Genomic DNA, 25,572 nt, shown 5'->3' on the forward strand with positions numbered 1-25,572 from the left:
TGTGAAAGAAACTTACCTGCAAAGTCGAGTGACATGACTAATTGTACTGTAATTTAGAAATTTTGTTTAATTCAGCAAATACTTGTTGAGTGCTTCCTATTCAAAAGCATTAAATGTTGTGGGGGAAACACAAAGATAACTCGCACTGGCTGCCACTATCAGGAGCTCAGAATGTAGTACAAGAATTGGACAAGTTACTCTGTGTGTATATGTGTGTGTGTATATATATAATTCACTAAAAATACACTGATTTAGATGTCCTGTGGGCAACTCAGGTTCAATATGTCTAAAATGGAGGTAAATAGGATTAGTCTTCCCTTCCAAACCTGTTCATCCTTTTACGTTTCCTTCTTGGAACATAGTACTGTATTAACTTGGTTACCTAAGCCTAGAAGTTAATCTTGTTCTTCACCCCTAAAGCTAGTCAGTCCTCAAGTTGCACCCATTCTTTCACTTGAATATATATTTATTCTTTATCTTCAATATTCTTTTTATCTTTAATTTTTCCATACCTCTACTGACAATCAGTGCTTCACAATTTCTGAAACATTACTATAGCCATTGGTCTCCTGCTTAAGTTTTTTCCTCTATCCATTTTCCCCATTCACTAGTAATCTTTCTAAAAGTCTTAAAATTCTTCCCTGTTTATTAGTATTGATAGCTTGTAGGCTGTCTAAACAGCTGTCTAAATAGCCACAAGCTCTAAATGGTAAGGGATGAAAAGGGGAGGTTGGAGAGTGAGACTCGGTTAAATGCAATTCAAGGCATAACATCAATGCAGAGTTGAAAGTTGACTCCCAATGCAATTAAAGGCTTTTAACCAAGTCTGACTCTCCAACTCCCGACCATTTGCCTCTTTGTAATCTATTTTCTTGCCTTAGAATTTGTCCAACACGTATAATGCTATTTCACATCTTTTACTTAGTTCCTTCATCTTAGAAAACTCTTTCTCTTCACTTGTATTCAACCTTCCAACTTTAATTTCTGCTCCTTTTAAGACTTAGGCTAAGCCTATCTGAGAACTCTCCCAACCTCTCCATTCTCCCCTTCATCCCTGAGTGAGATGCGCTAAGTGTACTTTATTTTTTTTTTATTATTTTTTTTTAATTTTATTTATTTATTTTTTTTTTGAGACGGAGTCTTGCTCTGCCGCCCAGGCTGGAGTGCAGTGGCCGGATCTCAGCTCACTGCAAGCTCCGCCTCCCGGATTCACGCCATTCTCCTGCCTCAGCCTCCCGAGTAGCTGGGACTACAGGCGCCCGCCACCTCGCCCGGCTAGTTTTTTGTATTTTTAGTAGAGACGGGATTTCACCATGTTAGCCAGGATGGTCTTGATCTTCTGACCTCGTGATCCGCCCGTCTCGGCCTCCCAAAGTGCTGGGATTACAGGCTTGAGCCACCGCGCCCGGCCTGTGTACTTTAATAATACTCAATATTATACTAAATACTGTCTATACCTCATGGAATATGATATTGAAATCCAAGCTTTTCCACTTATTAGCTACTGGCAAATTACCTAACCCCTCTTTGCCTTCGTTTCTTCATCCTTTAAAATAAGGATATTATCTGTTCCTATCTCGTAGAGTTGTTGTGATTGGTACATGAGTCAATCTTTGTAAGGTGCTTATGGAACAGTTTCTGGCACATAAATCACTTCTCAGTGAATGTTAGTCATCATCATAATTTCCAGGTGAGATGTCCACTAGACAATTGAAAATGTAAGTCTTGAATTCAGAGGAAAAGTAACTGTTCGAGAGAAGGACTTGGGGAGGTATTTATTGTTTAACCACTGAAACTGTAGAAATGAGATACCTCAGGGCAAAAATGAAGAATGAGAAGACTGGAGAATTAAAGACCACCTTGGGAGAGGTTTGTATTTAAGTAACTAGGTGAGGAAATTGAGAAGGAAACTCACTAGTAGGAGTCAAGGAAGCTGGGCGCTGTGGCTCATGCCTGCAATCCTAGCAGTTTTGAAAATCGAGGCAGCAGATCCCTTGAGCCCAGGAGTTCAAGGCCAGCCTGGGCACATAGTGAAACCCCATCTTTACAAAAAATACAAACATTAGCCTGGCATGGTGGCACATGCCTGTAGTCCCTGCTACTTGGGAGGTTGAGACAGGAGGATCACTTGAGCCTGGGAGGCAGAGGTTGCAATGAGCCAACATCATGCCATTTCACTCCAGCAGGGCAACAGGAGTGAAACACTGTCTCAAAAAAAATAAATAAAATACAAGGGTGGGGGTGGGGATCAAGGAAACCAGGGAACCAGAAGAGAGTAGTACAGTAAAACCATCAAAAGCATCAAATTCTGTAGAAGTTTTTATATAAAAAGAAAACTTAAAAGTTACTTTTACTACTATGTTCCCATAAAAAATCTTAAAAGTTTTCTAAAAAGTTATTGGTAATGTTTGGCTGAATAACTTAGTGAAATATTGGCTGATTGCAGTGTTATTTGTTGTATCTTTTTATAAAATCAATCTCGGCTGGGTGCCGGTAGCTCATACCTGTAGTCCCAGCACTTTGGGAGGCCGAGGTGGGCAGATCACCTGAGGTCGGGAGTTCGAGACCAGCCTGGCCAACATGGAGAAACCCTGTCTCTATGAAAAATACAAAAAATTAGCCGGGTGTGGTGGCGCATGCCTGTAATCCCAGCTACTCGGGGGGCTGAGGTAAGAGAATCACCTGAACACAGGAGGCGGAGGTTGCGGTGAGCCGAGATCGCGCCACTGCACTCCAGCCTGGGCAACAAGAGTGAAACTCTATCTCAAAAAAATAAAAATAAATAAATGAATAAAATCAATCTCTAAATTAACTATAATTGATAGTTCTATTAATTATTTCAGGAGTTGTCTCTGTATACAAAGATATCTCTTTATACTTGTGGTTAAAGAAAGTGACTACTTGAGTCTAGAGGAATAATTAAGAATTGATAGTTTACCTGTGCATTAGTGAACATCATAAACCAAGTTAAAAAATAAGTGACAGAGTGCTGCAGTAAAATTACCTTTTCAGGTCTGCTGACATGCTTGGTACTTTAACCCCCTCTGAATATTTGTTTACCCCATTATTTAGTCTAGAATTCTTTATATTCAAGTTCTGTACTTTCTGAAGGCCCACCTCCAGTACCTTCTCTTCCATGGACTCTTTCTCCACAGCTTTTTCATGTTCATTAAGCATCTATTAAGGGGTGTTTGTCTTTGATTGATAATGTCCTGTTTTCGCAGGAGTTTGCAAAAGTTACCTGAATGTCTTATTGCTCATTGTATCTTGCATAGAAACAATAGATGTTCAGTAAGCATTTATTATCTTTATTGATGAAATAGATGATAAAAATCGCATAGTTCTAGTTACATCATTCCTAGAAACACTGAACTTAGCCTCATTAGTTTTTGAACAAGTATAAGAAAAAAATATCAGTCACATGTATAGTCTGCTTTAAATTTTTATTTAATAAATTTCTGTGGTAAATAAGTCAAGCTGTAAAAATCTCCCGTTTTATTTCCTTTTAATAGATAGGGAAATTAATTGTATATAATAACGTCTATAATTCTTTCTATTTTAGGTTGGTAGAGATCCCTCAATTCATATATGGGATACAGAGACCATTAAACCATTGTCCATATTAAAGGGCCACCACCAATGTGGTATTAGTGCTGTTGATTTCTCAGGTAAAGCTGTTTGCTATCTCAGTAAGAATGAACAAAATGCAGAGGCAACACATAGCGTTTTAATCTAACTCAGTGTTACCTAAGCTTGTCCTTTAGCTGTGACATTCACAGTTTTTATCAAATGTGTATACTGTTGTCCTTATCAAACACTATGAAAGTGTGGATTTGCTAGCTAGTTTATAATTATAACTTAATAAGTATAGTTTTAATACCTATTAAAATTTGCATGTTTCTAGTAACAGAAAAATGTTTATCTACATAACAACTTAAATTCATCTCAGTTGCCACAAGTAGTTTGTATCTCCCACATTGGGCAAGCACTGATCTCACTGTTTTATAGTTAAACTTTGAAAATGTTTAGGGTAAAAGGCTAGCAAAGAAAGAGTTGAGAACTGAAATACTTATTTTAGACATATTTATACAGTGACAATTTTAAGCCGTCTTGTAAAAATAATTTCAAATCATATTAGTGCTTTTCTGTTTATTTAAAAGTTTGACAACTGCAGATAGGTCTACAGTGAAAGTTAGGGTGTGAATTGGGAAGAGGGAGGAAATACTATTAATAGAGAATTCTATATTAAGAAACAGTGAATTAATGCTTTTGCTGCTCTGACTGAAGTGATAAATTATCCATAGTAGAGTTCAGAGGGAAATATATATACATATTCAAAGATTTGCTAACAGAAACTAGAAAATGAATTGTGAACTAAGTGAGTCACCAAGAAAAATACCACTAGAGCAATGAGGAACTAATTGAGCCTTGCAAAGTGTGGTAAAGTGGAAAATATTTTCTTGTGGTCTGAGCCTTTACAGCCTGTAAACATGCACACCCGTAGGATATTCACTGATCATTGTCTCAATGATTTGTCTATTATGTTCATTATGTATTACTTGATACGATTGACCTTTACTAAAAGGAGTCATATTAGTGGTAGTATGTTGTAACTTACATGTTTTTCATTTGATTAACTTTTCATACTTACTCTAAGTTCTTATATTACAGTAGATTTCTTATGGTGAATTTAATTAAAATAAATATTTTCTTCATCCCTTTGTTAGTTTTCCCTTTCCTTGTATTTTTTAAATCTCTTTTTTTCATTTTTCTTATCTCCCTCCTCCCATCCCAACCTGATGGATAGATAAGGAAAAGGAGGTCAGGTGCAATGAGAGCAGATACATTTAGAGGATTTGAGAAACTTTCATTCTCCCTCCCTTATAAATTCTGGTTCTTTTTATAGCTGTATGCATGCCTAGCATTTACCATTATTTTATCAAATTTTAAATATAGGATGTGGGTTTAGAATATATACTGAATGTGGCTGGGCGCCGTGGCTCACGCCTGTAATCCCAGCACTTTGGGAGGCGGGCGGATCACAAGGTCAGGAGATCGAGACCACGGTGAAACCCCGTCTCTACTAAAAAAAAATACAAAAAATTAGCCCGGCGCGGTGGCGGGCGCCTGTAGTCCCAGCTACTCGGGAGGCTGAGGCAGGAGAATGACGTGAATCCGGGAGGCGGAGCTTGCAGTGAGCCGAGATCGCGCCACTGCCCTCCAGGGGGACAGAGCGAGACTCCGTCTCAAAAAAAAAAAAAAAAAAAAAAAAAAGAATATATACTGAATGTTTTCTCTCTTCTGAGTGTTAATATTCAGTTTATCTCTCTCATTAATTTTCCACAGCGGATGGGAAACGTTTGGTGTCAGTTGGCATAGATGATAGCCATACTATTGTGCTGTGGGACTGGAAGAAAGGAGAGAAACTTTCAATAGCAAGGTAGGAAAAAAACTTGATATCACATTTGCAAAATACTGGAATTACTTTGGACTTAAAAATTTTAAATTAAAACAATTTTGAAATCAAGCAAATATGTAACTTTTTATTGCTTCCATGTTTGTTACCATTGAATAAATAATATAATCATAGTAAATGATTTCAGAATTTCTTTGTAGATTTATCCTTTGTGAACCCACTTTTAAATATAACTATAATATGGCATTGGATATAACTATCTGAAATCTCCGTGTACAGGTAGAGTGTGTTGTACTGTATGATAGAGCTGTTGGAGAGCATGATCAAATGCTCACATTATATATTAAACTGCAAAAAGATATGCATGCATATATGTCGCAAAGAAGTTACAGGTTTTTATTTTCTTATATTTTCTTCATTTTCTGAGTTTTCTATAGTGAGCATTTTTTTATAGTAATATTAACAATGCTTTAAAGGAGGAACTAGTCAACAGTGTCAGAGATTTTAACCTCCTATTAAAGCAGTGTTAAAGCTCTTTAAATATATAGATAAATGCTTTTTATGGAATATATAGATAATGTCCAAATTAACAATAGTTTAAGAGAAACTTTGTAGTTGGAAAGGCTATCTTAAGCTATAACAAAGTATTGTTTTAAAATTGCCTTTAACCCATTCATGCCACAAATAGCATTCCCTATGCACAGTACTGTAGTCAGTATTATAGATACTGTCTGAAAGAAGTTCAGTTTTGACCATTTCTGTCTTTTGAGATTCTCTTGAGCAGAATTACCATATTAAAATGATGACAAAAGAACAAATACACAAATACACAGTCCACATCTGAGAGATGAGTGGGAGAAAAATATTCAGTAAATAGAGTAATCAAGATAGGGTATGGATTAGGCAAGAGATTAGTACAGAAATGATGAATCTTCAGAGCTAAAACATTTTGATGTTTATTTCAGAGGAAGTAAAGATAAGATTTTTGTTGTAAAGATGAACCCGTATGTGCCTGATAAACTAATTACAGCTGGAATTAAACACATGAAATTTTGGCGTAAAGCAGGTAAGAAAGTGCTTCTTTTTTACCCTATAGAATTTTAAGAAATTATTGCTTTTGAAAGTAATTTAGCTAAGTGCCGTGTGTACCCTAGACTGCATCCTGGAATAGAACAGGAACATTAGGAGAAAAACTGATGAAATCTGAATGAAGTCTTGAGTTCATTTAATAATAATGTATCAAATATGTTGGTTTCTTAGTTTCAACAAATGGTCTATGGTAATATAAGATGTTAACATTGGCTGGGTACAGTGACTCATGCCTGTAATCCCAGCATTTTGGGAGGCCGAGGTGGGAGGATCACTTGAGCCTAGATGTTCAAGAGCAGCCTGGGCAACATAGTGAGACCCTGTCTCTACAAAAAAATAAAAAATGAGCTGGGGGTGGTGGGTGTGTACCTGTGGTCCCAGCTTCTTGGGAGGATAAGGTGGGGGGATCACTTGAGGTTTAAGGCTGCAGGGAGCTGTGATCTCCCACTGCACTCCAGCCTAGGCAACAGAACAAGACCTTGTCTAAAAAAAAAAAAAAGATGTTAACATTAGTAGAAACCGAAGTGTATGAGAGAATACTCTGTAATTCCTTTGAATCTTTTCTGGAAATCTAAAATTATCTAAAATAAGTTTTTTTTAAAGTAATTTACTGTTGTATTGATACATTTTAAACAAATAGAAGATTTATTGCCTCTTATTGGCTGCATTTATGTAGTTGATATGGTTTGGCTGTGTCCCCACCCAAATCTCACCTTGAATTGTAATAATCCCCACGTATCAAGGGCAGGGCCAGGTAGAGATAATTGAATCATGGGGGTGGTTCCCCATACTGTTCTTGTGGTAGTGAGCAAGTCTCATGAGATCTGATGGTTTTATAAATGGGAGCTCCCCCTGCATAAGCAATTTTGCCTGCCACCATGTAAGACGTGACTTTGCTCCTTATTCACCTTCAGCCATGATTGTGAGGCTTCCCCAGCCATGTGGAACTGTGAATCAATTAAACCTCGTTCCTTATAAATTACCCAGTCTTGGGTATGTCTTTATGAACAGTGTGAGAACAGACTAATACAGTAATATTCATACTTGCAAAAAAATTCAATATATGAGATTAATCAAATTATGTCCAGACTTTTTCTTCTGTTAAAGAGATGTTCTGTAGTCTAAACTGAAAAAGAAAAAATTTTAAAAAATTACTCATATGCTATAAAATGATATAAAAGTGGAATGCTATATTACTTTAGTCATTTGTAACTATAAAATAAAAAATGTCTGTTTTCTAAATAGTATACTTATAAATTCCAGCAATGTGACATCAAAATCTCAATAAATTGAAACTGTTCAGAGAAAATATGTGAATATAGGAAGAAGTAAAACATTATTAGAAAAGAATAAACTTAGTTAAGACATTTCCCAAGTTCAAGTAACTTTCAAGTTGTAAATTACATGGGACATGGATTAATTTTCAGTCTTGGATTTAACACTTTATCAGAAACTCATCAGATGACAGCATATGCATTTACAAAGTAAAAAGTATTTTTACATTTGTAATTTTGTTTCCACATGCTTAAACAAACTTTTCATTTGGGCACCTTAGTCACTAGTAATTGCAAGTTCGCAGCAAATAATACGGTTGCACCTCACAGCGTCAGAAAGTGTCACGGATTGGTTCCAGGATTCCCCAAGGATACCCAAATCCATGCTGCTCAAGTCCCTTGTATAAAATGGTATGGTATTTCCATATAATTTATGCACATCCTCCTGTATATTTTCAGTCATTTCTAGATTACTGATAATATCTAATATAATGTAAATGCTATGTAAATAGTTTGTTATACTGTTGTTTAGGGAATAATGACAAGGAAAAAAATGTCTGTACGTATTCAGTATAGATGTAACCATCCTTTTTTTCTTCTTGAAACAGAGTCTTGCTCTGTCGCCCAGGCTGGAGTGCAGTGGTGCGATCTCGGCTCACTGAAACCTCTGCCTCATGGGTTCAAGTGATTCTCCTGCCTCAGCCTCCTGAGTAACTGGGATTACAGGTGCCTGCCACACAACCCAGCTGATTTTTGTGTTTTTTAGTAGAGATGGGGTTTCACCATGTTGGCCAGGCTGGTCTCAAACTCCTGACCCAGGTGATCAACCTGCGTTGGCCTCCCAAAGTGCTGGGATTACAGGCATGAGCCCCATGCCCGTCCCATCCTTTTTAAAAGGAATATTTTCAATCCACATTTGATTAAATCCACAGATGCAAAACCTGAGAATATGGAAGGCCGATTGTACTTATGAACATTTCTGTCCTCAAAAAGAACTATGAATTTGTTTGAAATAAGATTTCAAGAAGGTAAATAGTCTTGCAATGAAAATACTTCCAAATGAATAACTTTCTCTTTTAAGTTTGGTTAGACATATAGAGGCCTGAAAGTGAAGCATAAAAGGATGAATGTTAAGGCTTTGGTGAACATTTCAACCTTCCTTACTTTTGGGGTTCTGATCCACAAAGTTCATTAACCAATTGGGAAGTGAGTATCCACTTACTTAACCTGACTAAGTATTGTTAACCCTCTAAATGCATAATTTTAGGTAAACTAGGTTGAAGGAGATGACTTAGACTTGAGGTTAACATGGGGCTTCTTGCCTCCCATTCCAGATCTAGGCTTTGAGAATTTCAAGTTTTGAATTCTTAGTCTCTCCCCTAAGGAATTTGAACTCTATTCATGGTAGGGACAGAAGGGATGGGGAGCCACTGAAAGTCTTTGATGCATAATAACATGACCTGATTACATGACCTCATGTAACAGGAACGTGTTATCCTGTGTGTATCATCGAGAAAACCCAGCTGTCAACGCTCTAAACCAAAGGTGGCAAACTTTTTCTGTAAATGGCCAGATAGTAAATATTTTAGGCTTTCTAGGCCAAAGGACAAATTCAAGAGTATTATGTAGGTCATTATAGAACAAGAGAGAAAACTGTCCTGCCCTGCTTACGCTGTTTGCACCCAGTTGCCATTAGACTTTCTGTCTGCCAGGGAATGGGCCTGGCAGGTTGTGGTGGGGAGTGAAACTATAGTGAGCTTCACTCAGACCCAGTGACACATAGATCCTGGTGTGTCCTTCTGTTCCTGGAGAGCCCAACCTTCTGAATTTGGGCAGCTGACCAGAAGTGGGGCAACTACTAGACTGAGATTCCACTGCCAGATAACAAGCAGTTGCCATTAGCAGAGTCTCTAGCTTGTAGGTGGGGACCAGCCCAGAGTCAGGGAAGATGCTACTTATAGCCACAAACCAGGGAGGCAGACCCTGGGTGCAAAGAAGTAAGCAGACTTGGTCTCTGCAGCTCAGAGTGCTAACCTGCTCTAGTGGATATTGTACAAAAACAGGTAGTGGCAGGATTTGGCATTCAGTCCGTAGTTTGCCCACCCTGCTCTAGAAGATACTTTGCCCTCTAGTAAAGGCCAGTTCTCCCACTTGTGCACTTGATACTTTCTGTCATCTACTGAAGGACGTCACTCTAACTCTTCTACCCTTTCCCTACTGTATCATCAATTTTCCTCTCTACTGACTTTCCCTTTAGCATACAAGTATGATGTGATTTCTCCATCTTAAATAAGTGACACAAAACTCTCTTTCAACTCTGTTTTCCAGTTGCTGATCAATTTGTCATCTTACTTCTATGCTAAACCACCTCTAAACAGTTGTTCCTACTTTCAATTTGCAATTTTGCAATTTATGTTCTCTTTCTTTTTCTTTAGAAAAGTCTAATCTAGTTTTTTTCACCTCACCGCTCCACCCAGCTGCTCTTACAAGTTCACTAATGACTCTGCCTTCTATGTTGAGAAAAGACAGTCTTCTGAATACATTTGGAATCTGACCTCTTTCCGTCATCTTCTATGATATCACTTTGGTCTGCCACCTTTACCATTTGCCCAGATGATTGAAATAGCCTTCTAACTCCTTTCATCCTTGACCTCCCTTGTATCTGTTCTCAATCCAGAAGTCAGAATGAACCTCTTAATAAATCAGTTGCCAGATCTTGTCATTTCACTACTCAAATGTTTTGCATCTCATGTAAAGCAAAAGTAGGCCATGTTTACAATGGCCTGCAATACTGCCTTTGACCTCTCCAACCCCATTTCCCATTACTGCCTTCCCTTCTTTGCTACTCCATACTGGTCTCCCTGGATGTTACTTAGCGATTTCAGTCTTGTTGTACTGGGGCCTTTTCCCGTGCTGCTCCCTCTGCCTGGAACACTCTTCTAGCATGGCTTGCTCTTGCTCCCTCCTTCAACTTTTCATTTAGCTACATCTTGATGAGGCTTACCTTAACCACCCTACTTAAAATGGACTCCTCCCACTTCCTGTCTCCTTTTTATGCTTACATTTTCTCCAAAGCACCCATCATCATCTAACACACTGTATATTTTACTAGTTACATTTATTGACTGTCTCTCACCATGAAGCTCCAAGGAATTTTGTTGTCTTGCCTCTTCTGTTCATAAGTCTATCCCTGGTACATTGAATAGTGCCTAGCATGTATATTTCTTTTTTCTTTCTTTCTCTCTCTCTTTTTTTTTTTTTTTGAGACAGGGTTTTGCTCTGTCACCCAGGCTGGAGCGTAGTGGCACAATCATGGCTCACTGCAACCTCTGCCTCTCAGGCTCAAGCTATCCTCCGGCCTCAGCCTCTCAAGTGGCTGGGACCACAGGTGCCCACCACCATGCCCAGCTAATATATTTCTTGAATGAATGAAGGAGGGAAGGAATTTGTGAGTTCAATTGGGAAAAATGGGCAAAAGATATCAATAGCTAATGATGACCAATAAAAATATGAAAGTATGATCAAGCATAATATTCACAGAAATGCAAATTTAAACCACAATAAAATTCAGTTGGTCTTTCATATTCCCCAATGTGACAACACAAACTGTTCCCAAAGGTGGGAAACAAGGAATTCTTTTCACTGTTAGTAGGAATGTGCATTGGTATATAAACTTTGGAAAACAGTTTGGCAAGAGCGGATCCCTCTCTGATCTATATGCTATGCCTTTTGCACATTACCCTATTACTACTCCCAGGCATTCCTAGAGAAATTCTTGCACTCGTGTAGAAGAGGCCTTTACAAGAATGTTTAAAGCAGCATTGCTTTTAATAGCAAAAACTTGGAGGTAACTTAAATGCCCATTAATAGGAAAATGGATAAACCATGGTATGTTTCTATAATGGAATGCTATATGGTTATGAAAGTGAGTTTTCTAACATGTAAACAACTCTATAACAAATCATTGGTGAATAAAGCAAGTTGCAAAAGAATACATACAGGATGATATTTATAGAAAAATTTAAAACATGAAAAAATATGACATTGCTTAAAAATTCACGAATATGTTATATATAAAGGAATGCATGAGAAGAATCAGTATCACATTCACAGTAGCAGAGAGTGAAGAAGGGAGATGAGATTGGCATGACATTTCAGTTATTCTGGGATCTTTTTGTAGGTCAGTGGATGTACAGGCATTCATTGTATTGGGGTTTTTAAATGCCTTTTTGTATTCTTAAATATGTCATAATAAAAACTTTAAAAAACGTCATCAAAATTGCTAAGGACTGATTAAAACAGACTTAGTCCAGGTCTTTGTTTATCTAAAAAGTTACGGTCTAAATGCAGCTATGCAAGGTGTTACCCACATCACTGATTGAGACACCTGTATTTTTCAGTTCTCCTTACTGTTGCATGCCTTTCTATTCAAACAGCAACAACAGTAGAAAAGGAATTTTGCTTCTTTATGATTGCATACATTTTGAAAGTGGTACTTTCATAATATTTTTTGTGAACTAGGGGGAGGATTGATTGGAAGAAAAGGCTACATAGGCACACTGGGGAAAAATGACACAATGATGTGTGCAGTGTATGGATGGACTGAAGAGATGGCTTTTTCTGGAACATCCACAGGAGATGTGTGTATCTGGAGAGACATCTTTCTTGTAAAAACAGTGAAAGCACATGATGGGCCAGTGTTCAGTATGCATGCTTTGGAAAAAGTAAGTAACCTAAAGAGATTTCAAGTTAAACATAATTTGTCATGGAGTGTAAAGCGTTTCCAGAAGTAAAGGAACACTGCCTTTCTACTTGGCTGGACTATCCAGCAGTAGTCTGTGGGCTAGGCTCATCTTGACTTTTCTTTGTTTCTCTTTTCAAACTCCTGAACACAGAATGAAATAGGTCTGCAGTGTTTTGTTTTGAGACAGGTCACTCTGTCACCCAAGTTGGAGTGCAGTGGTGTGATCATAGCTCACTGCAGCCTCCAACTCCTGGGCTCAAGAAATCCTCCTGCCTCAGCCTCTTGAGTAGCTGTGACTACAGGCAAGTGCCACCTGCACCCATCTAATTTTAAAAAATTTTTTGGTAGAGATTATGTTGCCCAGTGTAGTCTCCAACTCCTGGGCTTAAGCTCTTCTCCCACCTCAGCCTTCAAAGTGTTGGATTACAGGCATAAGCCACTGTGCCAGCCAGGTCTGCTGTTTTTTTTCTTTTTTCTTTTTTTAAAGTTTAACTTCATGTTCTTAAGCTCATGCTATGTGTCAAAAATCAGCTGTTTATATATAATCACCATATCCTATCAGGTAGTTACTATTATTGTTTTCTCTTTTTAAGGATGAGGTTATTATGTAGACTCCAGGAGGATATATGTAACTTTCTGAGAGTGGTAATCTAAGGTATAGTTACAGATTCTAGAAACTTATGTTTCTAAAGCCCCATCCTAAAAGTAAAATGTGTAGTGTCACTGTAAATATTATTACAGATTCCATGTAGATGGTTTAAGAAACAATGGATTCTTATGCTTATTCCTATTCTTTACAAGCTGTAACTTTTGGCTATATTCTTTTTTCTAAAAGTTTTCAATACAAGGAAAAAGGCTACTATTTAAAAAAAATTTAGATTTTTATTAACTTGGACCTTTTTCTTTCCATAGGGGTTTGTAACTGGAGGAAAAGATGGTATAGTAGCTCTTTGGGATGACTCTTTTGAAAGATGTCTCAAGACCTATGCTATAAAAAGAGCTGCATTGGCCCCGGGATCTAAAGGTGATTTGAGACTTAGTGGGAGTTTTTTATAGGAAAAAAGATTAACTGCTTATTAATATGCTTGATCACTGTGGTGGAACGCATGGCATATATTTTTCCTTCTTGTTGGGCATCAGCATTAAGTGGAAGAAATCACTTAATGATACCAGAATCATTGCCGTCTTTTCAAAAATCTATTTTCTGTGATGCACATGGTAAAATATTTGTGAAGTACAAGATTATGAATCCTAATTTTTAACATTAATTTTCCAAAGAAGATTTCCATGTGAACATCACATTTATCACCAGTCAGGAACTTGTGTGCAACTTTGACATTTTGTTTCACCTTGGCATTTTGTTGACCCTGCCTCTGTAGCCTCACAGGCCCTTTTTCCGTTTGCCATTTGTTTGTTTGTTTGTTTGTTTGTTTATTTATTTATTTATTTAAGACACAAGGTCCTGCTGTGCTGCCCAGGCTGGAGTGCAGTGGTGCAGTCATAGCTCACTGAAACCTTGAACCCCTAGACTCAAGCGGTCCTCCTGCCTCAGCCTCCTGAGTAGCTGGGACTAAAGGCGCCTGCCACCATACTCAGCAAATTTTCAAATTTTTGTACAGCCAGGGTGTCTCTATGTTGCCCAGGCTGGTCTGAAACTCAAGTGACCCTCTAAACTTGGCCTCCTGAAGCACTGAAATTACAGGCGTGAGCCACTGTGCTTGGCCTTTTTTTTTTTTTTTTTTTTAAGAGGAGGAAGGGTGCAAGGGCAGTATCAGGCCCAACTCCCTGTCCGCTGACCATCCTCCGGGCTGTGGGCCCAGAGGTGCATTTTCTTTTGAGCACATTTCTTCCTTTAAGGCATGGCATCACACTCTCCCTGACCTCTGGGCCTTTCTACATGTTTTTACTTTTTCCTAAAATATGTCCTTCCTCTTCCCTCCTGCCCCCTCCAGTTACTTGACAACATACTTATTTTTCAAATGTCAAACCTGATTTTTTTTTCTAGGATGATTTCCCCCACCTCCACTCACCTCCTCTTGAAAAAGTTCGATTCCACTGCTATGTGCTCCTATTTCAATATGCCCCTAACACAGGGTCTGTTTTCCTCATTGTATGCTCTGTAAGGGGAGGAGTTGGGTCTATCATCTTTACTAATGTGTTGCTGAAGCCTCCTTAGGACAAGTAGACGTAAATATCGTCGGCCCTCTGTATCTGGGGGTTCCATATCCTCAGATTCAACCAACTGCAAATAGAAAATATGCGAGAGAAAAATAAAAAGTAACAATAGAACAATAAAAATAATATAAATTAAAAATACAGTATAACAGCTATTTACATAGCATTTACATTGTACTAGATATAAGCAATCTAAAGGTGATTTAAAGCATATGGGGGCCAGGTGTGGTAGCTTGCGTCTGTAATCCCAGCACTTTGACTCCCAGGTAGGTGGATCTCCTGAGCCCAGGAGTTCAAGACCAGTCTGGGCAAAATGGCAAAACCCCATCCTAAAAAAAAAAAAAAAAAAAATGGAATGATGTATGTGGGTTTTATGCAAATACTGCACCATTTTATATGAGGGACTGGACCATCCATAGATTTTGGTGTCTGTGGTGGTCGTGGAATCAATCCCTGAAGGATACTGAGGGCTGACTATGTATCTTGAGTTGAATTAAAATTACTAATAAGAATATTGTAAAAACTCTAAGAGGGGCAGGAGATGGATAAGGAAGGGCTAATATAAGAAGAGATAAAACAAATAGTCGGAATGGTAGGAGGAAATCTGAGAATAGAATCATAGAATTATAATACATAGGTGGTACTTATTTTGAGATTACTAAATTGAATGATTGGGGATAATGTAGTACATTTATTAGAAAAAATACCGGAGAAAACTTTGTAATATGATTTTCATTGTCAAAGTAGCTTAATTGGCTTAATTAATTGTAATTAATTAATATACACGCTTGTATTATAGTAACTGTATGTCTAGAAGAACGTCTTCATTTAACATTTCAGGTCTTCTCTTGGAAGATAATCCATCTATACGTGCCATATCATTAGGACATGGTCATATTTTAGTTGGCACAAAGAATGGTGAAATACTAGAAGTGGATAAAAGTGGCCCAATAACACTTCTGGTTCAGGTAATTTTAAATGCTAATTTGCTTTTCTTTCTTTACATACAATTGATTATTTCATATATAAGAGCCAAAAGTTGACAGTGATGAAAAATAATGTTAAATTAGGGACATATTTGTTAATGTATACAGAAAAAAATTAAATTTGATTATAGCTAAATGATTGGGTATCAGTAAATATACATATTCTTATATGGAATAATTGCCAATATTTTAAGTAATTTCTTATCACAAAATAAGGGACCAATGAAAAGAAAAACCAGTTGTAATTAATTTAACCCAGTCTGTTTTTAATTTTATTTATGTAAGGTATATTTGTTGAGCCCAGGGCAATTATTTTTCTCTGAAACTCCGTCATTCTTAAGTTTCTAAGAAAAAATAAAAATGAATGTGTGAATATATGCTAAAATTTTATTGTTGAAAATTAAATATCAGTGAAAAGATGTAAATAATAAAACAATCCAGAAATATAAAAATTATGTGATAGAGATGTAAAATTAAAAAGCAAGATTAGGTGCTGGTTATATGATCCTTAACATTTCCATCAGGAGTGCTGGATTTGATTTGTAGATTTATATTTCTTCTATGTATTATACTTTTCTGGAAAATAGGGAAATAAATTAATACCATAAAACAGTAAATGAAATAGGATACATCCTGATGAAAAATTGTCCTTATGCAACTCTACATAGCAACACCAAACTTTGGCTTGCCTTTTTACCCTGAAAAACAATTTTCTTTCTTAATACAGACTTATTTCTCCTGCAACCCCCACTTCACTGTTACAACACCAATGAGCACACCTAGATGATAACACTGGGCAGGCTTTAATGTTAATGTAACATTTTGATGGGTCAAGGAAAACTTGTAAACAGATGACGAAATGTTATATGTTAAATTAACTGGTGTCTTACTGTTTAATTTCACTTACATAATATGCCTTTGAAGTAAAAAGATGGTGAGGTCATGGTGTTTAACATGTTTGTGATGTCTTGGAAAATCTTAACACAAGTATGCTTTTACAGATGAATCCAAATATGAAATTATTAAAAACACAGTTTCTTAACTGTGAAAAAAGATTTAGAAGTCACAAATAATGTCTGTTAAGATAAAAACTTTAGACAAAATAAATTTAACAGAGTTAATCTGCACATTAAAAGAGGGCTGGCTTGGTGGCTCATGCCTGTAATCTCAGCATTTTGGGAGGCTGAGGCAGGCAGATCACCTGAGCCCAGGAGTTTGGGAAGATGAGGTGGGCAGATTGCTTGAGCCCAGCATGAGCAACATAGTGAGACCCTGTCTCAGAAAAAAAAAAAAAAAATCATGAATTAGGCAGCACTCAGCACTGGAAAAGGCTCAGAGAGATCTGCTGTAGCAATGTGGGCAGTGAGATTTTATAGGCCGAGTCCAGAAGTAAAACAAAAAAAATGTATTTGATTGGTTAGAATGGAAAGACTTTACTTAGAGATTGGTTGGCAGATTCTGACTGGCATAGTCTCTAGTTTCATTTCACTGTTTACATCGGGCTTTGGTTTGCTTACATAGGAACCTAAAACGCTGAACCTTTGGCCTCCCAGTTAAAAATTTTTAAAAATGTCCTGTTGTTTTTAGTATTTATTGTAGAGTTCAAGATTTCAATTGTCTTATTATCTTCTTGATATTGGAAACAAGATAAGGATACCAGAACACACCGTTATTGTCCAGCATTTTGTGTGAGATCTTAGCCAATCCAGTAAAACAAAACACTAATTAAGATGTATGTGTTGGAAAGGAATGGACAACAGTATTGGTATTTTTGAGTATTATAACCCTATACCTTGAATATCAAGGGAATAAACTGAAAAAATATTAGAACTAATTAAAGAGTTCTGTAAAGTGATTTGATGCAAAATCCACTTATAAAAATCAATAGTGTTTCTATATACTAGCAATAACTAGTTAGAAGATATGATATTAAAAATGCTACTTGCTGGCTGGGCACCATGGCTCACACCTGTAATCCCAGCACTTTGGGAGGCTCAGGCAGGTGGATCACAGGTCAGAGTTCGAGACCAGCCTGGCCAATGTGGTGAAACTCCATCTCTACTAAAAATACAAAAATTAGCCAGGCATGGTGGCAGGCACCTGTAATCACAGCTACTCAGGAGGCTGAGGCAGGAGAATTGGTTGAACCTGGGAGGTGGAGGTTCCAGTGAGCCAAGATCGTGCCACTGCACTCCAGCCTGGGCAACAGAGCAAGATTCCCTCTCAATCAATCAATCAATCAATAAAATGTTACTTGCACCAGGTGCAGTTGCTCATGCCAATAATCCCAGCTACTTAGGAGGCTGAGGTGGGAGAATCACTTGAAGCCAAGGGTTCAAGATCAGCCTGGGCAACATAGTGAGACCGCCCCCCCACACCTCTAAATAAAATAAAATTACCTGGGTTTTCTTGCACACATGTGTAGTCCCAGCTACTCAGGAGGCTAATGTAGGAGGATCACTTGAGCCCAGGAGTTCAAGGGTGCAGTGAGCTATGATTCCACCACTGCATGGCAGCCTGAGTGACAGAGGGAGACCTCATTTCTTTAAAAGAATGGTACTCACACACACAAAAAATACAGTAACGGGGAATAAATATAGCTAAAAATATACTCGACCTGTGTTAAGAAAACTGTAAGATTTTACTAAAGAATAAAAGAAATAAGTTTTGTAAATTTAATCACAATCAAAATTTTAATTAGATTTGTTACAAATTCTAGAAAGACATTAAAAACCATATAGAAGAAAAAATATTCAAGAATAGTTAAGAAAGCTTTGAGAAACTCTCCATGCTAGAAATAAAAATATTATAAAATGATAGTAATTACAATATAGAAATATGTATACCCTACAGAAGTGTTTACATATATTTAACAACAACAACAACAACAAACTGTACAGTGGTTGTAACAGCATTATTCCATGGATCAGTTTAGGGAGTAGTGCCATCATAACATTAAGTCTTTCAGTCCATGGACATGGGATAAGCTCCCTATTTAACTAGATCTTCTTTTAACTTTTTCTGAGTGTATTGTAGTTTTCAGTGTATAGATCTTGCACTCATTTTGTTAAATTTATTTTTAACTTTCATTATTTTTAATGCTGTTATAAATACAATTGTTTTCTTAGTTTCAATTGAATATTATTCATTTCTCGTATATCAAAATGCAGTAGATTTTCACATTAACCTTATAACCTGTAAACTTGCTGACCTCATTTATTAGTTCTGATAGTTTTATAGTGGATTATTTAGGATTTTCTGTATACAAGATTATGTCATCTGTAAATACACGTAGTTTTGCTTCTTCTTGTCCAGTCTGGATGCTTGCTGTTTCTTTTTTTTGTCCCATTGTCCTGACTAGAACCTCCAGTTCACTGTGAAATGTAAGTGGTGAGAATAGAACATCCTTGTCTTGTTCCTGGTCTTAGAGTGAAAGCATCTAGTCCTCCACCATTGAGTATAATGTTAACTTGGGTTTTTCATAGATGCTCCTTACTAAGTTTAAGTGGAGGAGTTACTACCCTTTTATTCCAAGTTTGTGGAGCATTTTCATCATAGATGGGGAGGGATTTGTCAATTATCCCACTTGGTTGTGGTATCTAATTTTTTATATGTATTGGATTTGGTTTGCCAGTATTTTGCTGAGGATTTTAGCATCAATATTTATAAGGGATATTGGTCTTTAGTTTTCTTGTGATATCTTTGATATCACAAGAAATCAGGCTTTAATATCAGGGTAATAATGACTTTATAATATAATTCAGGAAGGGTTCCCTCATCTTTGTCTCTTTCCCAGACCACACCCAACTGTTAAACTCCTTTAATTGCTAGCTTATTGCTCTATTGTTTTCAGTTTTCAACATTTTTCTCAGGTATAAATTGTACCACAGGCTAAACCAATCAAATTCAGGTTCCTTTAAAGGGATAATTCCCAAGGTTAGTGTTTGAGGTTTGTTTCTGACTCCAAGCAGGCTCCTCCCAGCTGGTTCTCTTGGACAAGCTAGCTGGCCTATGGTTTAGCCTATATTTCCAGTGAGCCTACCAGTCTCCTCCCAATTACTTTTTATTAGATTTTTTTTTTATTTTACAAATTCTGGAAACATATTAAAAACCATATAGAAGAAAAAATATTCAAAAATAGTTAAGAAATTTTCAAAACAATTTTCACCATTTTTGAGAGCATACTTATGCATGAGCTTTTTCACATTCCTCTGTAAATGAAGTCAGTTCCTTTGAGAAGAGATTAGGAGCTATCTGGTTTTCTGGATTGCCTCTCCCTCCAGGCAAAAATCTCTGAACTAGGGCTCTGGAGTTGAGAGTGAGGTCAATGGAATCCTTATCTTTGAGTATTTCAGGCTTTAGGCCCTGAGTACTTGGTAAGGGGAGAGGGGACAGTGGACAGTAGCCTCACCTGTTCCTGAGTTACCACCAGGACCCCATTATTCTCAGAGGCACCATATCCAAAGTAGAGCCTCCATCTGGAGGAGGGGCTGGGCAGAAGCTATCTCCCATCTGTCAGCTGAACTCAATAAGAATTTAGCCTCAGCAACAGGAGACTGAGGGCAGGATGAGAAATGCTGACATCCTGCCCTGCCTGGGCAGATAGCACTCTGAGCGGGAGCTGCAAGGAGAGAGAGCCTAGTGTTCTTGGTTGCATCAGTCTCGGAGTTTCCATCTAGATGAGGAGAGAGGAAGGGAGTGGATCTCAGTTTAAATACCATAGACTCTCACTGCTCTTAATAAATTTTAGCAGATTTTCTTGAATAAATGTTCCTTCCTTTGTTGCATCTCCTTGGAACTATTTTCAGAGACTTTAAATGGTTGTGTTTTTTTTAAATTGATTTTTACTAGTTTCACTGGTGAGCAGGTCTGTGGAGCTCCTCACTCTCTCATGCAGGAAAGTGCCTCCTGTGTGGCAATTACTAACATTCCAGAGCAGCCGATTCCTATTCTCTCCACCCAGAGAATGTTTTAGGATTACAAGCTAACTTTAATTGTCACTTGATTATATTGTAATTGCTGAGCTAAAGTTGTTACAGAGATATTTTATTGTGTTTCCCAAAGATAAACAGACAAGTTTTATTAGACTTACTCACTATTCAGTATCCTATCTATTTTCATATATTATTGAATGTTAGCTTTATTCTAAATAAAACTGTATATAAATACACACACACACGCATACACTAAATTGATCCTATGTTTTCTTTATAGGGACACATGGAAGGAGAGGTGTGGGGTTTAGCTACACACCCTTATCTGCCCATCTGTGCTACTGTAAGTGATGATAAAACCTTAAGAATATGGGACCTCTCTCCTAGTCATTGTATGTTGGCTGTCCGGAAGCTGAAAAAGGGTAAGAGGCTCTCAGACTTGAACATAGATTAAACTGTCACGTTTTCTAAGCTTTACAAATATAAGAAAGCAAAACTAGGCACATTTTAAAAAGACTTTAAATATGTTGAAATATTTATTCAACGTCTACTTGCTCATGGTGCCACATAGAGAAACGTAATTGTACTCAGTCTTTGCTTTATGGGACCTCCTATCATCATGTCTAAACTGAGCAAATTTCCAATAACTTGTTGAATAAAGAATATAGGAAGTAAACAGAAGCTAAGTGTTTCTCTCCTTTGTGACTATGGATTATACATAATTTAGAACTGGAAACTTTTCTAAGGCATAGTGGGGACTAAAAATAAAATCAAAAAAGAACTGGAAACTAAGAGGGTAGACAGTTGAGGGTAGACAGTTGAGGGAAGGATATTGTAAATAGAACTTAGTCCATTTGTAGGAGGCAGATGACACTGTCAGGGTAGAGAGACGGGCAAGGCTCAATTATAGGAGCAAAGCTGTTACTATTAACCTAGGGTAGTTGAAGATATACGGGCAGCTTTGAGTTTCCTAGCAAAGTGGCAGGGAATGTTATAGGAGAGGATACTATAGGAAGAGTGCTAGTTGCAAAAGTTGGGAATAGTTACTGTAAAAAATAAGATAGCAAGGCTGGGCATGGTGGCTCACGTCTGTAATCCCAGCACACGTTGGGAGGCCGAGGCAGGAGGATCACTTGAGCTCAGGAGTTCAAGACCAGCCTGGGCAACATGGCAAAACTCTGTCTCTACACAAAGTACAAAAATTAGCCAGGCATGATGGCACATGCCCATAGTCCCAGGTCCTTGGGAGGTAGAGGCGGGAGGGTCTCTTGAACCTGGGAGGCAGAGGTTACAGTGAGCAGAGATCATGTTCCTACACTCCAGCCTGGGGGACAGAATGAGACCCTGTCTCAAAAAAGAAAAAGCAAATATATATATATATATAGATAGATATCATCAACAGATGAAGGAAAGGATTATCCAACCACAGTAAAGGCCAGTTTGAAGATAGGTAGCATGAATTGTAATTCTTCTATTGACTTAAAAGTCATGGTCTATTCTCTTTTAGAGTTACTGTTAAGTATTTAATATATAAACAACTAATAATCTAAAGTTTATCACAGTCTCTAGAACACTTGAACTCTGGTCACTGTCCTCCCCTTTTTTAGTTATTGATGTCCAGCTTTGAATTTTTTTTACCCTCAACAACACCCTTCAATTGTCATTATTATTGTTTTATTCAGTCATTGTTTATTCAGGGTTTTTTGTGCTTATACATTTCTTTGTTTACCTTTTCTTCTTGGATATCATACTTTTTGCTTTTATCATTTTCTTTTTCCTACCTTAGAATTTCTTTAATGAAAGATTTGTGGCCGGGCGCGGTGGCTCAAGCCTGTAATCCCAGCACTTTGGGAGGCCGAGACGGGCGGATCACGAGGTCAGGAGATCGAGACCATCCTGGCTAACATGGTGAAACCCCGTCTCTACTAAAAATACAAAAAAAAAACTAGTCGGGCGACGTGGCGGGCGCCTGTAGTCCCAGCTACTCGGGAGGCTGAGGCAGGAGAATGGCGTGAACCCGGGAGGCGGAGCTTGCAGTGAGCTGAGATCCAGCCACTGCACTCCAGCCTGGGCGGCAGAGCGAGACTCCGTCTCAAAAAAAAAAAAAAAAAAAAAAGAAAGATTTGTTAGAAATTTACTTAGTTCCTTTTGTCTGAATCAGTGGTTTATCAAGGGCAGAATGGTGGCAGTGATCTATCCCGGCAGCAAAAGTATTTTATCACTGTTCCTAAAAAGCAGATTAATTTTTATTCAGTTTTATTATTATTATTTAAAAGTTCTCTATAGGCAGCATATGACCACTTAGAATAAACTGTTACAACCACCCTGACCTTAGTATACCACTAGTCTGAGCATATTTTGATTTTTTACTCTCATTCTTAAATGCTAATACAACTGCTTCTGGAGTTCTTGGTTGAAATATATGAGTCTTCTTGTTTCCACTTCTCTCTTTTACTTTATCCTGCAGTTCTGTAGTTTAATAACATCATCCATGTCTCTGAATTCATGTATGCTGCTTAGGATTTGTTGTGCTTTCCGAATCTGTGGATGTATGTCTTATGTTAGTACTAAAAAATTGTCTGCTAGTGTTAGTGGCTCCTTCTAGGACAAGATCTTTAAGTTAGGTTGTATAGAAAATTCATGATTCTATACTTTTGTTTTTAAATATTTTTCGTAAGGACCAGACATGGTGGCTCATGCCTGTAATCTCAGCATTTTGAGAGGCCGAGGTGGACAGATTGCTCGAGCTCAGGAGTGGAAAAATCCTGTCTCTACAAAAAAATACAAAAATTAGCTGGGCGCGGTGGCGTGCATCTGTAGTCCCAGCTACTTGGGGAGCTGAAGCAGGAGGACTGCTTGAGCCCAGCAGGCCAAGGCTGCAGTGAGCCATGAACATGCCACTGCACTCCAGCCTAGGTGACAAAGCGAGACCTTGTGTCAAAAACTTATATATATTCTTCTATATTCACCTTTATGTTAATTTTTATCATTGATTCAAGAGGAAAACAGATAGATTTTAACTTAAAAGGGATATGTGTGGTTTTATACTGGTTAATTATAACAAGATCACTAAAGTCATGCTGGATTAAATATTATAAAACATAGTATCTCTTTGAATCATTCAATAAGCAAATACTGTTTTCCTCAACAAATGAATGTACATCTCTTATGATCCTGAGACTTAACATTTTATAAAAAATAATTCACTATAGTTAAAGTAGCTTGTCATAGGAAAATTTCTAGCAAACAACTCAATTTTATGGCAATCAGTTAAAGAAGTGTAAAAATGCAACATGGCTTAGTGATTATGTTTTTTTTTTTTTTTTTTTGAGACAGTGTTTTACTCTTGTCACCCAGGCTGGAGTACAGTGGCACAATCTCTGCCACTTCCACCTGCCAAGCTGAGTGATCCTCCCACCTCAGCCTCCTGAATAGCTGGGAATGCAGGCATGCACCACCACACCTAGCTAATTTTTGCATTTTATGTAGACATGAGATTTTACCATGTTGCCCAGGCTGGTCTCTTAACTCCTGGCTCAAGCCTGCCTTGGCCTTCCAAGGTGCTAGGATGACAGGTGTGAACCACTGTGCCCAACCTAATGTTTATATTCTTAATGTTCATGAAGTAAGTGCTTTCTAAATTTTTGCCAGCCTTTTGCACTTTTCTATATAATGACATATTGGAAAGTTTCTTTTTTTTTGAGATGGAGTTTCACTCTTGTTGCCCAGGCTGGAGTGCAATGGCGTAATCTTGGCTCACTGCCACCTCCACCTCCTAGGTTCAAGCTATTCTCCTGGCTCAGCCTCCCAAGTAGCTGGTATTACAGGCAGCTGCCACCACGTCTAGCTAATGTTTTGTATTTTTAGTAAAGACGCGGTTTTACCATGTTGGCCAGACTGGTCTTGAACTCCTGACTTCAGGTGATCCACCTGCCTCAGCCTTCCAAAGTGTTGGGATTACAGGTGTGAGCCACTGCTTCTGGCCATACATATTGGAAAGTTTCTGTTCAAAACTTACATCCTCCAGATTTAAGTTTTAATTATAATCAAATCTGAGTTTGTTTTTTTTTTTTGAGACAGAGTCTCGCTCTGTCGCCCAGGCTGGAGTGCAGTGGTGCTATCTCAACTCACTGCAGCCTCCATCTCCTGGGTTCAAGTGATTCTGCCTCAGCCTCCCGAGTAGCTGGGATTACAGGCACCCACCACCATGCCTGGCTAATTTTTGTATCTTTAGTAGAGAAGGGGTTTCACCATCTTGGCCAGACTGGTCTTGATCTCCTGACCTCATGATCTGCCCACCTTGGCATCCCAAGTGCTGGGATTACAGGTGTGAGCCATGGCACCCAGCCAATTCTGAGTTTATAATGGACTTTCTATTTTTTAATTCTACACTATTAGTCCTCGTCTTGCTCATCTCATGTTTTCTGTCTGTCTCTGTGTAGCATCTGTGTAATTTTTTTAGATCTTTATTCTAGTTTTTAATTCTTTTTATAGCAGTTCATTCCCATCTGTTTTTAACCTACCCATTAGTTAATTTTGATAATTGTCACTTTTATAACTTCTATTTGTTTTCAAGTTTGCCTGAGATATTTTAATATCATACTTCTTGTTTATATTTTAGATTTACTCTTTTCTATCTTTAATCTTAACTACCCATTTCAGATAAAGAATATAAAATCTAATTATCTCCAAGGATCTCATTATGCCGTGTTTTTCTTCCCATTCTTTTGGATGTTTTCTTGTTTGCTTGTTTGTTTTTTCTGCTGACTCCCTCCTAGTGGTCCATCTTCTTGTGCATTTTAAATTTGTATTGTAAGTTCATGTTTGATTGGACTTTACCTATGGGAATCCCATGATGTCTGGATCGAGGGTGTGTGCTTCTGTAGAGATTATGTGTTTCTCTCTTCAGGTGTCTTGTGTGCTACCATCGAGAACCACTGAAAATTTATTTAAC

General features: G+C 37.7%; 1 protein-coding gene across 6 annotated transcripts in view; it reads left to right on the plus strand.

Annotated features, from left to right (window-relative positions):
• Window positions 1-25,572, plus strand: part of EML5 (EMAP like 5) — a 205,441-nt gene that overhangs the window by 102,941 nt on the left and 76,928 nt on the right. For 4 of the 6 annotated variants that reach the window (XR_004432358.1, XM_033191654.1, XM_033191655.1 and 1 more), the window contains exons 15-21: window positions 3,563-3,668; window positions 5,347-5,440; window positions 6,382-6,482; window positions 12,301-12,503; window positions 13,436-13,547; window positions 15,539-15,666; window positions 20,899-21,040. Coding sequence is in view for 5 of the 6 variants with exons in the window: in XM_033191654.1 (XP_033047545.1) it covers window positions 3,563-3,668; window positions 5,347-5,440; window positions 6,382-6,482; window positions 12,301-12,503; window positions 13,436-13,547; window positions 15,539-15,666; window positions 20,899-21,040 (886 nt within the window). In the remaining variant the exon portion in view is untranslated. The remainder of the gene's footprint in view (window positions 1-3,562; window positions 3,669-5,346; window positions 5,441-6,381; window positions 6,483-12,300; window positions 12,504-13,435; window positions 13,548-15,538; window positions 15,667-20,898; window positions 21,041-25,572) is intronic. The other 2 variants (XM_033191658.1, XM_033191657.1) reach the window with 1 other exon arrangement.

The sequence above is a fragment of the Trachypithecus francoisi genome, unplaced genomic scaffold, assembly GCF_009764315.1.
Source record: "Trachypithecus francoisi isolate TF-2019V2 unplaced genomic scaffold, Tfra_2.0 Lachesis_group3, whole genome shotgun sequence".
Lineage (NCBI taxonomy): Eukaryota > Metazoa > Chordata > Mammalia > Primates > Cercopithecidae > Trachypithecus > Trachypithecus francoisi.